The sequence below is a fragment of the Trematomus bernacchii genome, unplaced genomic scaffold (genome assembly GCF_902827165.1).
Source record: "Trematomus bernacchii unplaced genomic scaffold, fTreBer1.1, whole genome shotgun sequence".
NCBI classification, from domain to species: domain Eukaryota; kingdom Metazoa; phylum Chordata; class Actinopteri; order Perciformes; family Nototheniidae; genus Trematomus; species Trematomus bernacchii.
The window spans coordinates 7,454,490-7,471,210 of NW_022987313.1; the positions used below are offsets into that span (position 1 = coordinate 7,454,490).

The window sequence follows — 16,721 nt, forward strand, 5'->3', positions numbered from 1 at the left end:
AGGAAAAAGGAAAAGAAAAATGTCTTTGACTTTGGGTTTTTTTCTGAAGAGAAGTGAGAGTCACAGCTGACCGGCACCAAAGAAAGGAGAAAGTGTAACACAGCAGACCTTGCTCTAATGAGGCGGCCGCTGGTCTGGCTCTGGTTATAAATATGAATCATGGCGCAGAGCCCTCGTGTCTAAGGGGCCACCTCAGAGGAAAGTAAAAAGGAAATTGATTTATTGGAATAAAGGCAAAGATCTGAAAAAGTAGGATGTGAGAACGTCTGGGAAGAGAACAAAGTCCTTATCCATGGTTTTAAATGAGAAGCAGTGGAGGAGGGATATCTTTATTTGTATCTCAGTAATGTGCTTCAGTGAGTCGTGATTGGCTGATTGATTCAAAACTGATTCATGGTGAAATGAGACGACTGACTCAGAGCTGCTATGAGAGAGGGAATCAGTCAGAATCTGAGTTGGAGAGATTTTTAGACTTCATGTTTAAAGCCTGCAGCTGAAAGCACTGAAACCTATAAGTGGACTTCCTAGATTAGACTTTCTTTGTGATCTCCATTCTCAAGTTTGTTTTGTGCACTGTTGTGCTTGGATTCAACAAAGGCTGCTGTGTTGATGGTTGGCAGGGAGGCTTCTGAGCAGCCTGTCTTGCAGCTGACATAATGCCTTGTTGACTCCAGACACTGATTAACTTACACTGTTGAGCTGCCACACATACACTCGAGAAAAAAATCTTCCAAATAACACATAACCAAAGCCTGACAGGCACATACTGGGAAACACACACACACACATACACATATAATGAGAGGCTGAAGAGAGGGGGGTGGCCTCTGGCTGGTTCTGAGGTGACAGCCATGGTAATTTCCTGTGGCAGATCTCTGATGCGAAGGGAAACGCTTCATTACAGCTTCAGTGCAGCCTCAAGATCTGTGAAACAAACACAGTTGGAAAAATAATGACAGGAAATTGAAAAAGTGGAACTGTATGGAGGCAAAGAGCAGGGTACTTTTAAACTGTGTGAGTTTTAAGTTACTATAATGGTTCTGATCAGTGATAAAAACAATCTCGTCAGTGGTTGTTTGTGATTTGCTGCCACCTGTTGGACATATTGTAAAAGTGACAGCAGTACTCCAATCTCCTTTGTCTATCCAATAATCAAAAGAAATGTTTTGATGTATGGTGTTTTATTTTTAACATCACTTTAAGGCTAAAATAAGCTTATAGTTTAAATGAACCTGATATTTCCTTGATTTTATGAAATTGTTATTTTTCTTAATAATGTCAACATTACTTAATTCATATTTTACTTATACATTCATACCAACAAAGCATAGTGAATTGAAAATTAATCATCATACTAATTAAAAAACATACTTTATTTTTGTTGCAATCAAAGTTTAATTTCAAACTCTTTTTAATTTTAGTTTTTGTGTGTGTGTCTGAGTCAAATAAAAAATGTACAATATTAATGGCCGCTGCATTTCTTCATGCTCTGCGGACGGAGAGTCTGATTGCTGTTGTAAAATCAGCTGCGTAAAGGCGCTTTGACACGCGGATTGAGTGACAACATGAGGTCGAGCTCTCCTGCGAGGTTGTTCAGCGGGTGTAAAGTTACGAGCGGACAGGACACACCTCTAGAGGGAGTTCCCGGGGAGATGGAAACGAGGAGCTGATCACTCCTGCAGCAGAGAAGTCAGCAGCCCTTTCACTCTGAGCTGAGCGGAGGTCCGAGCCTGCGGCCGTGCGTCTCTCCAGCAGCAGTAGCCGTGCCACGGGAGGGAAATGCCCGGGATGGGCCACTCTTTACGCGCGGCAGCCCTCCTGGCTTTCGTGGTTCTTTCTATTTTGGTGTCACTCTTGATTAGCAGCGTGCAGCAGTTTGGAGCAGGAATATATCACTTTTCCAATGCAACTGTTGCTGGTGATGAGGAGGAGTTCGCGTCGCTCCGCGGGGCGTTGATTTACCAACTCAACCAGAGGCGCAAAGAAATCATTCCGCTGCTTTTACTTGATGGTGAGGAAACCTGGGAAAGTTTTTACCAACGTGATCAAACACAAGACTCCCCTTTGGATTACAGTCTCTGGAATGAGATCACGCATGGCTCCAGGAAAGCGCATATGGATGAAATGGATTGCCAGTCTCTGGTGGACATGCAGGCGGTGGAGGTCCTCGGGTCTGGATACACTAAGCTGGTTGTCAAAGTGAATCTGGCCGGAGGTCAGCCTGTTGCGTTAAAACTCGTCAATGAGCAGGGGATCGACATGGGAAAATGTGTGGAGGATTTTAAAGACCCTCGAGGGTGCCGTGAACTTGTTTCTTACAAGTTGAAGAAAGAAATAGTCCTGTTGCAGAGGCTGCAGCATCCTAACGTCATCAAGGTAAACTGCTCCCTCTGTCTGCCTTATGTGCTTACATTTAACCTGTTTGAAAAAAACAGGTTTTTTCCACTTGAATATTTGTTCCACTTGAATATTTAAGACTTCTGTCTATATCAAAGACACGTTATAGACGATACATTGTACTGCATTAGAGACTTCTGGTCACTATTAAACACTGGTGTTAAGGCTGGAATATTATTAAGATTTTCCATATTCCTTCTCAAATTTCCCTTTGTCTCACACAGCTGGATGAAAGGCCACACTGGCTCTGCAGGAACCTTCCCATGTAATTAAATTAAATTCACTGACCCTCTTCTGACCTCTGGGTCCAGTTTGGCAAGAGCAGACAATGTGCCTCTGTCCCCTCTCTCTATCCCTGGTTGCATCTGAAACCCCCACAGAGTTTATTCACTCAAGCCATTACAGCCCAATTTAGACCTAGTTTGAATTAAACGGACAAGTTTGTTACTCCAGCAGCCGTGTGACAGCGGTGTGTCCAACAGCTCATGAGTCGATTCAGTTAAAGTGTACAGAGCCCATTCCCCTCTAGGCTAATATGAAAAGGCAGAAATAATTTTTTCTCTTTCACTGTGACTAACTTACCGTTACTCTTCACTTCCGCAGCTCAAAGGTCACTGTGCAGGAGATGCTGGAGGAAGAGGAGGAGAGGGGGGGAAAGTCACAGTCATCCTGGAGCAGGGGAATCCTCTCCAGATGATCCAGCTGCTCCAGAGCCCCTGGGAGGACAGATTCCGGGTAAGATCCGGCTTTCAGCTGTTCGATGCGCATGGTCTTGTCATTTAAAACGTTTCACTACACTGCGAACGGGGGAAGTTGAAACTCTGCCACATATTTGAAACGTTATGGATGTGCAGGCTCTCGCTCCTCTTGGCAGTAGAGGCGGAGGTTGAGAGATGAGGGAGGCGGACATTTGAAACTCCTGAAGGTCTGACATCTGTCCCTCAGTGTATTTGATCAGGCCCTGCCTGGAATGGAGATGGGTCCTGGAGTTAATCCACTGCAGGCTAGGAATGTCATGTCATCACACACACACACACACACACACACACACACACACACACACACACACACACACGCACACACGCACACAGTTTTAGTCAACCCCCATCACAGGTATGCTCACAGTTGGAGTCAACAGAGGTTGAATTTACACTCCAGGGATCCGAGCGTGTGTGTTTGTGCATGGGCGTGTTAAAAGAGATTTTAGTTTATAAACACAATAAAAAAATGGAAAATAAGAAATTAGAATGCAAAGATAAATCATGAGTACATAGAAATCGGACTCCGACAGTAAACAATAGAAGTGCCATTATACTAAAAAGCTCAGAGAATTTTTTTTTTTTTTTAAATAAAACGAGAAATAAAAACAACCAACATGAAAATCAGGTAAACAGATCAGGACCAAGAAGGAGAAGGGTAAAACATAAAAAAGCGTAGGACTGAGATGTAGATGTTAACAGTTCTTAGCCTTTCTTTTCATGTTGTACATAAATGTCAACATAAAAAACTAAAAAAGTAGTTGGCATACATGTACACAGGGAACGGGGACCTACATGCCTTTCCACGTCAGTGAATATGATATTTACCCAAAATAAACAGAGAAAGGAAAGAATGGATGCCGGGTCGTGCATGCTTTGTTTTTCGGATTAGCAAAAGTAACAGCACGGTCTGCAAGTATCATCCCAACTATGGGCCTCATTTTGCTACATCACCCAAATAGCCGTTCATAATACCCCCCCGGAGCTGCACGGCCTCTTTCAGCTACATTGCATCTGCGCTGGCTACAGTAATCCAGGGGTGTTCGGTTTCAGCCAGCCTGTTATTACAGTTCTTCGATCCCACCAAGTGACGTCCAAGAGACCCGAGCATTACCTTACACTGCAGCTATGTTTGTAGTGTGACAAAATCATTTCATGCTCTGTCAGTGCGTGGCTAATGCCTTTATGTTGCCCTTAGTAGTCTACTTATTTTCTTTTTCTGTTTTATTGTAGGATTTAAAGAGTGCTATAAAAGCAGTCTCAGGAAATGGCTTGCAAATGTGGCTGCAGAAACGTCTTAAAAGAGAATAACGCAATGTTTTTCTGAGAGGGTTTTTATGTTTCACCATTTTTAGCAATATAGTCAACTTAATTACATTGTCCAATGGTTAACCTTTTTTTGCAGTGTTCAGCTTGACCACCATGAACTATTTTGGGTATCTGAGCATTTTATTAAAGGATTTTATTTGACAACAAGTGGCACGAAGTTGGAGGGAAGCCTGTAATCCAGTCATTTCTGTTGAAGTACAAAAACTAAAACGGGGCTACAAGTAGGGCTGAAAGTAACAATTGTTTTAGTTATTGATTACCTTGAGTTTTTTCTTTTTCATCAAATAATAATTTAAGTCTTTATTTAAAGCATAAATGCAACATAAAAAATCCCTAATTTCAGGTTTTCCATTATAATTACTGATGTGTTTTTCCTTCTAGTAAACAGTTTTTTGTGTCGGAACGAACAACAAAACTCAAAAATAACCATTACACAACACTAAAATAAAATATGAGCAAACCCTCCCAATCCAATCGTAGCGTATGAGATAACTTGGCCTTTGCCTGTTACTGTGCACATAAACAACTAGTCATCCATCTGATTTTAATCTCCCTCAGGTGTGTCTGGACCTGGTTCGGCTCCTCCACTTCCTGTCCCAGTCTCCCCTTGGCTCCGTGGCTCTGCTGGACTTTCAGCCCCGGCAGTTTGTCACCGTGTCCGGGGAGCTGAAGCTCACCGACCTGGACGACGCCAGCGCCGAGGAGACCTCCTGTCAGACACACGCAGACTGCACCCTTCAGTTTCCACACAGAAATTTCACTCTGCCGTGCTCGGCTCAGGGAGTGTGTGAGGGCTTGAACGAGAAGAGGAACATTTACAACGCCTATAGGTAAGAAAAGTGACACGTTTACGACATAATAGACTTGTGATGGATGGATGTTGCAGCAGCTACGTGGATGATTGTTTAAATATCGTTGTCTTGGTGAAGACATACAGCTGGAAATGTGAGGTTTGATGAAGGAGGTGTGGTAAATAAATTGGTAGTTTCAGTGGAAACTAAGTAGTCTTTTCTGTTTTTCTCAGACAGCTTTATGGACTGTTTGTTTTAACACTGGTGTGAGACATGTCATGTTCTGTGCTATGTGATGGGGCTTGTCTGTCTGTCTGACTGAGTTGTCTTTGCCTGGCCTTAGGTATTTCTTCACCTACCTGCTGCCTCACCAGGCCCCGCCTGGCTTTACACACCTGGTAGACCACATCATGAACTCCACAGGTGAGGATAAGAGACGTCTTGACATGACGGGACGCTCACTATTGAAGATCAGAAAGCAAATCATTCCATTATTGCAGTCGTGTAATGACATGTCTCAGTATAAGTGCTTCTTTTTAATGAGCTTGACAAGATGCTTCATGACATGTTACAAGGTAGTGAAAACAATTTGTAATCTGTTGAGATCACACAACTCGGATAAGACAGGAAAAACATAGTTAATGGAAAACAAATCATTCATATTGGATAGTATGACAATAAGCATGTAGTCAGTTAGACATTTTATCAGATTTGAATGCATCTTGTGTGCCCAGGGGAGCTAAAAGCTGACATCAATCATACGCTGGAGGCCTTTGAACACATCCTCCTGCTCTATAAGTCTGGCCTGCACCTGGACAACCTGCCTCCATCAATAATCAGAGGTAAGAGCTTGTGGAATGAAGCCTGCTTTTTATAAAGTACAGTGGGCCCTCTTGTAGACCCTTTTCCTTTCTTCTTGGAGAGAATGCTTGGCTCTTTTTATCCCCCCCTTTTTAGGGAAAACTCAGACAGTCTATACCTCTGTTTTCATTTTGTATCTTTAGAAAAATGAAGGGGGGGTTGTTCTGCCGCTCTGGCTGTTTTGACAGGTTTATTAGGCAGCTGGAATGAGAGGACAAGACCAACAAAGCGGGATTAATCCTGCATGTCTCTGGCTCAGAAAGCGCAGTCGGCTTTCATTTAAAAAAACAGTGCTAGGATTACATCGAATTATTCTGTTCATCCTTTCAGGATAGTCGATTGTTTTGATACACTTTTTGTCCAACTTTTGCATTTTTGGATTGAACAAGTAGTTAACATACTTTCAGAATATTCACACAAAGTACTTTCTTTATACACTTTAAGTTGTAGGCCTACTGGTATGCTTTCAGTATTAGCACTAAAAGTCCTTCACTTTTCTTCTCTTCAACTCCCTCCACTCACTTCACTGCGGCCCCCCTCCTGCCGCTCCTCTCAGCTCTATGAAATATTAATAACAGAATGACTAGCTGCGTTCCTGTGGTGAGATTTTCCGTCCCCCCAGATGCTGGACTGTTTATATAGCAGCGCTTTGTGAATTTAATCACAGATTCAGAGTAAAGAGGCCTGGGCGCTGAGGCTGACACCAGGAGGGAATGTTCTAGCTTAACAAGGAGGTGCCATGAGTCAACCCTGCTGCTGCGAAGTGTGTGTGATAAGACTCCAAAAAATTTGTGTGTGCGATATATAAAACAGAGGTGTTCTGTTAACATCTTAAATGTACTTCAGTATAACCTAGTTTACCGTAATTTAGCTTGGTTGAGTTTTATTCATAGTTCAACATATTGGCAAATACATGTATTTACTGCATTCCTAAAAGTTAGATGAGAACATTTATACAACTCCTAACAGTATCTAATGTAGTATGTAATGTGCAGCTAATTTATCTCAAGGACAGAACACGGTTGCTATTGGCTAGACTGGCTCTATGCAAAATTCAAAGTATCTGCTAAGAAGCTAGTTTTTGAGTTGACAAAATTATATTTTTGTTGAAATACTTTCTCCAAAGTCTTTATTATTCCTTAAAAGTGGAATTAGGTGGACTTTGATACAGTTAGACGGAGCCAGGCTAGCTGCTTCCACTCTTTGTTCTTAGCCGAGCTACCTAGCTACTAGCGTTAGCTTCTTATTCATACAGACTCATACAGACATGTGATTGCTATTCTTTTTCTAATGTAACTCTCCCTTAGTGGCAAACATTGATGTTCCCAAAATGTCAAACTGTTGCGCTATTGGAATAAACAACCAGAAGAGAGAAGCAAGGATGGTGCAATTTAGTGTTAAAAACACATTGGCTCATTAATATGTCTCTTCTGGGAGAGAACAAAAACAGAATTGCAGCCAAAGACCCAGCGAAGCTTGATAAAACAAGCCAAATAGCAACACATCTCATCGCAAGTGTGTGTGTGTGTGCATGTGTGCATGTGTGAGAAGACTCTCATCAAGTCCTAATTTGAAATTGCTGACAGATGGAGACTCATTGGTAATGTGAATGTAGCTTCTCCACAGCTGAGATCATTTGTGATTTGATGGAGGAGAACAAAATCTGGTCAAGACGTATTTAATTAAAAGTATGAATTTAGTTGTGTAAAAAAAGGCAAGGAGTGAATTCATTTAGGTCCTGACATTCATGAATAAATTCTTCGCATTACTTTCACTGCAAAGCTGTGTTCCCGTCCTTCTTCCTAAACACAAAGAGCTTATATTCATACGTCTCTGTCTCCTCGACAGCTGAGGCCTGCCACCCTATAGCTCCCCAACAGGCCTCTTTTTGCTCCCCTGAGAAGGATCCTCGAAACACTCCTTCTCCTTGTTCCCTTTGCTCAAACCCAGAAGGCAGATCCTCGTGTCCCTTTCCTCTTAACAATACCCTCACACACACTCACACCGGCTCCTGCCATTTAGGAAGGTTAACAGTTTGTAACGAGGTGCCTACTTCGTACAGACTCACAGACTAGGCTTTTGTCCTCTTCTGGTGAGTGTGTGTGTGTGTGAGAGAGAGAGAGAGAGAGTGTGTATGCGGACACATGTGTGCATGCTTCTTTCTCATGGCTCCTGCTAATGTGTAGCAGATGATTTAAGGCCAGATCCACAAGAAGTCTGACTGAAAGAGTTATAATGATGAATGTGACGCAAATGTTAGGCAGGAGGAAGGTGGAGGGAAGTGATTTTTCAGTATGGAGCAACAGCTAGTTGGAGAAAAGCTCAAAAAGGTGTCAGATTTGTACAAAGACCGTAATAGGCGCACACGGTTATGGCCATTAATATGTATAATGCAAAACTATTTTACCGTAAGCTTTATTCAAACAAAAATTACAAGGGTTTTATGGTTCAAGCTTCTCAGTTTTGAAGAATTTCTTCTTTTTCTTTTGTGCATGTGAAAATGAAAAGAAAATAGCAGCTATAATTAAGATGAACATTTAAAGCTTCTTGTACATGCATCAGACATAGAACATATTTTGAGGCACATCTCAGGGCTTTAAGAGGTTTAAAATTATAACTAAACACCTCTATATTGTGGTACATGTACGTTTTACATCACTTCTTTATAGTATTTTTTATCATGGTGAAACACATCCTTTCTTTTATTACAAAAAACACATCCTTCTGTTGTTACTGATTTCACATTTTTCTTTTAAAAAACAAGTGAATATAAATGAATTTATGTTTGACCTTTTTAACCTGTCAATCATAACCATATTAGTTATCCTGAGTCAGTGAGAGCTCTGTAGTTACATGACAAAGTGTAATATGCTGTATTTTCACCTTCAACCTGTTTTTTGTGGTTCTTTTTCATGTTCTTATCTGTATTCTCTTCATTTGATGCTGCACAGTATTGGTTTCCCCGAAAGAATGATTCAACTTGAATCTTATCCTTGGAGAGCACTTGGAAATCTTTCAGTAGCCTCATGTGTTGAAGTGGCATCTTTTCCTCTGTGGTTAGATTACACCGTGATGCGAGGCATGGGGACCTCGGGGGACACAGAGTATCGCTGCTGGCCGTCCTACAGCCAGCAGGGCTGCCTGCTGTCCGTCCACAGCGCCAGAGAGGCAGCGTTCATCTGCAACTCCCACTCTCAGTGCAACAGCTTCACTCTGACGGGGCAGAAGACATGGACAGGTTAGTAAAGCCACTGAGAAACTTTTTCTATTCTTTTATTCTGTTTCGAGATGTTTTTAACACATTGCTAGTTACACATGTGTTCCAGCTCACTTTAATGTGGAAAGTCATTACATGAACTAAATCATCCAAATACACAAATTACTCTATAATAATAAGCATGTATAATTACCCACAAGATCACTTCTGACTAAGACTGCTGAGTAAACATATTCAGCTGCAGCTCTTTTAATCTGATGAAGCTTTTAAATGTTCTGTTAAAGGAACTCAAGTCAAGACCTGTTACTTTATTGATGTTGCAGATGTGTTTAACATGCCTCTTTTCCTCTTTTCTTTTTTCCGTGCTGTGCAGGTCGCCTCCTGGCCTCTTTCAGGAGCAGCTTCAGTCATCTGGTGCCCGATGGGACATCAGAGGTGTATGTGAAGAAAACCAAAGCTCCTGAAACCTCCACAGTGTGACGCGAGGAACAAAAACAGAACATTCCTTTTTCAGTGCAGCCACAGAGTGGGATGAGAAATAACTAGCGAAACATTGCGCTTAAGATGAGAACTGTGTTCCTCCTTGTGAACATGATGAACGCTGCTCGGCTCTCTGGGTTTGCAGGAGGAGCGTATAGAGGCCGGGCTAAAGAGGCGTTTGAAGTGAGGCAAGTGAATGTGATGTATTTATAGGGCTTCTGCTCAGTGACTGTTTGATCTGCCTGCCAGCTCACTGCCTCTGCCAACTATTTAAAGGGATTTCCCTTCAGGTACAATTAAGGAAGGAGAGCCTTGTGCACTCGACATGTTTTTTTTTCCTACCTATATTTGCCATGTGTGTTGGCTTTCGTTGTGAGGCCGGGTCCCCATAGTAGGATTTTTAAGCCAAAGAGGTAATAAGAACAGCGGCTGCAGCTCAGCGTTTGAAGCCTGAGGACGAGAAAAGAAAACAAGCTCTTATACAAATACACTTTGATGTTAATGCGCTGAGGTTGCGGCTGTTTTTTCATGGTTCCCTGGCTTAGCTGCGCTGTGGTATGAGATGGCAACAACCATGTAAGCATTTCCACATCAACAATGAGCAAATAATTAAAACCATTCCAGATCAGTCTGTTATTTACATACTTCTTTAAACCTAGTTTATATTGCTTAGTTCATAAATATTTATGTGATCGAATGAAATGTAATTGTTCTTACATGATTGTGCATTATAGCTTACGTGCACCTTGTGGGTGATACTTTTATTTTCAATGAAAAATTATTCACTTTTTTTTATACTTCACTTATTGTAATTGTACAGTTTTACAATTTTGTAATTATATAAATGTATTGTTTCTACTTTTTGCTGTTTTGTTCATTTGCATTTTTAATACATTTAGTCTACCTTTTAACTAACAGCCTGTTTATTTCTCATTAGCACCTTTGTGTGTGTGTGTGTGTCAGCGGGGGAGGTGAAACTGACCTGATTTTGTGTGTTTTAAATCCTTTATCTGCTCGCGTGCCCCCACATCTACAATCTGTCTCCCATCTGAATGGGTGAGACTGCAAACCTACGGAGCACCGCAGAGTTTGCACAATACCAGAGGAATGCATTCAAATGCCCCGTCATGCTGAGCTCATTATGAGGCTTAATTAATACATGTAAATTAGCTTACTTACCGTCCCTTTCTCATGTTGAGAGAGGGGGCATTACTGTAAGACAAAGGCAGTCATCAGGACAATCAGAGCCCAATCTGTGGTTAGCACACGAATGGGCTTGCCATCTGTGCATGCCAGGAGGAGCCGGGTGAGGTTGAGATAAGGGCAGGGTGGCAGGTTGAAGGATTTGTAAAGTCAGGACTTGTAGCAGCAACAGAATCTGGTGGGAGAGAAAGAGCAGACCAAATACCAGTGATGACCTGATATGAGCCAGACTTCAGTAATACGGCATCCCCCACCCATTATATATTTCCTGTTGCTGTTTAAAGGGGGGAAAACCAGAGAAGACATTTAAAATAAAGTATAAACATTTATCAGAAAAAAATAAGACCACTAAACAAAAGTGAAATGAAATAGAGATATGTTTGAATGTGTTGACTCCATTGCCATTCATCCATACAACCACCACTGACGTGAAAGGGCACGTCTTCTCTACAAATTACACTTTTATGACTGAGACACTGGGGAGGCCTCTGGGTCCTGTTTGCCTCATGTTGGTCCCTTGTTGTCTGGACAAAGCTGGCTGATTAGAGTCTGATTGTGGAGATAAGAAGTCTGAGTCAGATGAGATAAGAACAAACCAACTCACTGGACCAACACAGCAGGACTGGCTAGAAGGACTGGTTGGATGTGGGGGAAATAATCCCCCACAAGATGTGTGCTTTATCTATGCAACAGTAAATAGGCTTTCTACCTCAGTGAATGAAATGCAGATAGCCACCAAACAATCAACATTCGATTTGTAAAAGGAATGGCTCTGGAATTAAGGCTTATTTGCTTTCCTGCGGAGAGTTAGAGGAGAAAATGGATAGCTCTGTCATGTCTGTAGCTACTGATGAAGCCAATTAAGCTAGCACAAAGAGAGCCTTTTGGTTTCCTTTATTTAAGTTTTTGACACAGTTGAAGAATGGTTTTGTAATGATTGATACCAATCTCACATGGTAACTGTCTGGTAAATTCAAGGCTTAAGCTAGCTGTTAGCTTAACATGGATACAGGCTCTCAAATGGAAAAACAGTTGGCCTGGGCGGTGCCAAACGTAAAGTAGCTTTAGAAAGAAGTAACTGCTACTAGTCACTGCCAAGGATCATGAGTGTGTCACAAAAGTGGTGTCGTTGTCAAATCTTGGTAAACACTCATATTTAGAGATGCTTAGAATTAGATTTTTTTACAATTTGAGGTAGCCAGGCTAGCTTTTTCCAGTCTTTGAGCAAAAGTAGCTAGCTTATGAATGGCTGACTCAAGCTGGTCACACTGCATAACTTTCAAACCATTTATTCAATTGTATGTGACACATGATCATACAGAGCACACAACTCCCCAAGTGATAAGCTTTTAATTTATTGAATTTTCTGTGTCTCATCCTCCTCTACGTCGCCTAGGAGAAGAAAACGTCTGGCGTCTGACTGTTTGGTCTTGGCGCTCCCTTTGACAGAGCTAATGGATGTTCTGGCAAAGTCTGTAGCTTGCGCACATTGTTTTTATTTAAATGGGGTTTTTTTTCAAAGGCAAAGCGATGGAGAAATGGATTCATTGGGTCATTCAGTTGAATTTAGTCTATATTCACAACGGTGTGTCTATTGTCATGTTCAGAATGTTGTAGTGTGTGGTGCATCATAAACTGCAGTTGTTCCAGTGGAGGTCTTCACAGCGTACTTTTTGTATTCTCATTTGAGTCTGAAAGTACTCTCTTTCTTCCCTCTGACTTTGTTTATATAGCTGGAAATATGTGTGGAGGTTTGAAGGTTGAGCCCCTCTGAGCCTTTTCTGTTTGTTTACTTATGAAAGTCATTTTTTTGTTAAGGGATGTTTTCATAATTTGCATCGTGGTGAAACGTTTAAAACCATCATGTGGTATTGTTCCCTTTATGTTCATGTGTGGTACAATGTTCCTCTGTTTTTAACCGTGTAATTTACAAGTTGATCTTTTTTTTATAAAAAGGTTCAGGGAATGAGCGGGGGTGCAGACAGATTGTTTTTTTACTCAGCTCCATACCCTCCATTTCTGTTTTTTTAAGTTTCCAGTTTCACCCGACTTGTTTCCGTCGGGTTTTATTCATGACCTCCATCTGGAAATAATATATGTTCATGAAAACAAGCCATCAGCAATTTTAGGGAAGAGTTCTATGTGTGTGCAAGAGCAGGGAGGGGGACATAAGGGCCTCTTCTCTAGGGTTCAGGCTCCACCAATGTAGCAGTGTTAGTGCAGTGAGAAAGACATGAGTAAACTAAGAACCAAAGCACCCATCATCCTCTCTTAAAATCCTGCTGCAATGCATTTGTGGTCTAGCTTAAGTCTTTGATTCGAATGCAAAGTTAGTCATCAAATGCAAGAAACCGCAGCTGCTGCTGGGAGAAATTACGTGTCAGGCAGGTCTTTGGCAGAATATTTGACCTTGGCTCAGCCTAAAAATATGCATTAACTCAGTGAAAGCCTGCATAGTTCGGCAGGAAAGAAGATCTGGCTTGTGTTTGAGTTGCTCACAGGAGCGTATGCAGCCTGTGACGGGAGAGATAGAGCAGATATTCACTCGACTCCGGGCTCACAGAACACCTCTGTGCTTGTCTGCCGCCTTGGCTGCGGTACATAGGAGACCAGCCGGTCACACCTGAGAGCCTCTGAAGAGTAGCCAGACATTTAGCCGGCCCGTCCCGAGCACAGAGGCTTCTTAGTTTGCAGGTCGCTGTCTGTATATCTAACTAACTATTTGCCTGTCTGCCTGGAGCTGATACAATCTCTTTTAGAGCCATAATGGCTTTAGCAGGCCCTGAAGGAGAGAGAGCAAGTAGGTGTGTGTGTGAGGAGAGGTTTTCATTTCTGCCCGTCTGCGTTAGGGGGGGGGGGGGTGGCCAGATCATGTTTTAAAAGCCCTGAAGTTAACCCCAGTCAAAAGGTTTATGCCTACCACTAAAGCCACAGAGGCATCTTGAAAGGTGTAATAGCTCAGCGTTGTATCCAGTGACATCTCCATGGACCCACTGCATAGCTTCCTGATGTAAAGCGAAACTGCATGGCTGTACAATTTGCCTGAAAATTGAGACTTGTTTAAAAAAAAAAAAACAGTTCAAAGCCAGCTTTCAAACATTATTTAATTATACCGGTGTTTTCTCTCCATTGAATGTCTGGAGCCACACTGGGTTGGTATTGCACAACCTTTTTTTGGTTATGAGATCCCCACATGTTCTGCGGCCCTGCATTCCCTCCCACTGAAACACAGCAGCAGTCTGGGTCATTTTTCTTTTGAACCTTCCCCCACCTCTCTTCCTCACCAGTCCATCCATCATACAGAGTCTCTGGAACCTCCTTTCACCCCACCCGTGCTCCCATGTTGCTGCCTGCTGCCCTCCCTCTCTGTATGAAACGCTCCTTCAGGCCAAAAACTCCACAGTTTTACAATTAATTTTAGCCTCTGCCGCTGCTGTTAAATTGTTCCACTCCATACATAGCTTCAACCCTCCATCAGTGTCCTCCTCCTGCCAATCTTCCACTGCTACCGTCTTTTTTCCAAGTCACAGCCCACAACTGCTGTGAAGCATCTGGAGTTTCCCCCGACTTTCAACCGGCTGAGACCTGAGGGCAGGGCTGCCGAGGATCTGTGTGTGTGTGTGTGTGTGTGTGTGTGTGTGTGTGTGTGTGTGTGTGTGTGTGTGTGTGTGTGTGTGTGTGTGTGTGTGTGTGTGTGTGTGTGTGTGTGTGTGTGTGTGTGTGTGTGTGTGTGTGTGTGTGTGTGTGTGTGTGTGTGTGTGTGTGTGTGTGTGTGTGTGTGTGTGTGTGTGTGTGTGTGTGTGTGTGTGTGTGTGTGTGTGTGTGTGTGTGTGTGTGTGTGTGTGTGTTTTCAAATCAAAGTGCCTGCCTTTTGTTGCGGGGTCTGGAATCCCCTCCGTCACACCTCGGCCGATTCTCAGCAGGGGGACACACTGCCCCCGGCCAGAGGAGGACTTCCTTCTTTACAGTTAATCCTCTACCGGAAATACACCAAGACCCCTCTCTGAGTCAAACAATTTTGTACACAATACATTTGATTGAGGACTTGATAAGCTTTTCCAACTTATTCAAACACAACCCTTAATTTGCACATAACATTTGACCTTTTCATTTCACGCACAATTAATAACCACTCTTCTCATTAATCTTGTTAAACTCTTAAAGACTTCTTGCAACAAAAAAACACGTGTATGCCAGATGAGGAAAAATGTGATTAATCAGAATCCTAAAATAATTATATCTTTATTTTACTATTTGCTATACTGCTTCCTCTTTAGCTTTTTTGTGTGTTACCAGATGTCTGGTAGTATAGATGTCAGATTCAGTATACGGCAGTCTCTTGTCATCTTATGTGTAAAAGGCAAACATATTAGCCATGACAGGGAATATAAAATGAGCTTACTTTAATAGCTTTCTGTCTTCTTTGATACAATGCAGCGCAGCTTCAGTTGCATTGTGCAGGTTGTTAAACCTGTAGAGAGCTGTGAAGAGAGCTCTTTGCCACAAGTCCCCAATTAGGGTTCTGCCCACACAGCCATAAAACAGTTAGGGGAATCATTCTGAGGCCGTTAGATTTAACGCTATTAAGAGTTCATTAGTACCTGCATACACAACTGCTGCTGCAATGGGAGGATCATTAACATAGACCTGTTAAAGAAGGCTAGAGGCCTTTTCACTCGTATTAACTTAGTGCTCTCTTTTTGCATTCACCTATAGAGGCACTAACTCAAAAATATATATTGACTCTATTTTTGTCTTTATGCAGTGTGAGAAGAGCTCCTTATAATTGGTTGGAGTGAGGCTGTCCAAAAAACATCCCTTAGTTCAGGCTGCAGCTAAAATAATAACATATCAACTTTGGAAGTTATGGAGTACCACCAGATATACATTTTCTATCTGGTTTTATTTTGAATGATTAATAACATTGTCACCTTTCAAACTTTTGATTCAACACCAAGTTGCTAACTGGTCAAATCTATGACATCAATTGTTATGTCTAAATAATAAATCTGTTGGTGATTTTTCACCTAAAACATAAATCACAGGACTTAATATGTAGCATTATACACACTATAACACAAATATTTCAACGCTTGTCGATTCACAAGATAATCAGACACCATCAATCTAAACTGCTGCAGTATATGAAACCATTCTGTGTGTGCAATGCAAAATGGGATCTGCAGATAAAACAAACAAATGAAAAAACAGTGCGGTAAAGTAATGTTCCCTTTAATACATAGTAAGTACAATATAAAATAAATGTAGAATGCACACAGTAAAGAATGTAAACAATAGAGTAGAGTACATCTTATATAAACTGCACCTAATTAACTGTAGAGAGCGTAGTATAAATAAATAAACACTGGTGCACCGAGCGGATGTGAACTGAAGAAAGTGGAAGCAACTTGTTGAGAGAGACTGACACAGGGGAGGGGAGAGAAAGAAAAACATCTGTAGAAAGAGAGAGCGGTTTAGCAAGAGGTCGACAGAGACAGTGATGGAGAGACATCAAATGAAGAGAAAGGGCAATGCGCTAGAGAGGCCACCATGCAGTTTGTGGAAGAGGATGACTAATGACAAAATGCAGGGCAGTTATTAGTTCCACTTTGATCTTTCTTCATGTCCAGATAACAGGCAGAATAGTAGCTTCTTTGTGTGATGTATCAAAGGAAACATATATAC

At 41.9% G+C, this 16,721-nt stretch overlaps 1 protein-coding gene across 1 annotated transcript; it reads left to right on the plus strand.

The window, feature by feature from the left end:
* The first annotated feature begins 1,657 nt into the window (after positions 1-1,657).
* On the plus strand, positions 1,658-11,733 carry pkdccb (protein kinase domain containing, cytoplasmic b). Its single transcript, XM_034124225.1, has 7 exons — positions 1,658-2,376; positions 3,001-3,132; positions 5,043-5,314; positions 5,619-5,698; positions 6,010-6,117; positions 9,198-9,374; positions 9,727-11,733. The coding sequence occupies exons 1-7, from the start codon at positions 1,780-1,782 to the stop codon at positions 9,831-9,833; spliced, it is 1,473 nt and encodes a 490-aa protein (XP_033980116.1). The 5' UTR covers positions 1,658-1,779; the 3' UTR covers positions 9,834-11,733.
* Positions 11,734-16,721: the final 4,988 nt, after the last annotated feature.

Bases quoted from the DNA above. Each gene is read 5' to 3' on its own strand.
- pkdccb (XM_034124225.1), top strand. From the start codon at position 1,780: ATGCCCGGGATGGGCCACTCTTTACGCGCGGCAGCCCTCCTGGCTTTC. The intron at 3,133-5,042 runs GTAAGATCCGGC...AATCTCCCTCAG, and splicing joins CCTGGGAGGACAGATTCCGG to GTGTGTCTGGACCTGGTTCG. The intron at 9,375-9,726 runs GTTAGTAAAGCC...CGTGCTGTGCAG, and splicing joins GGGGCAGAAGACATGGACAG to GTCGCCTCCTGGCCTCTTTC.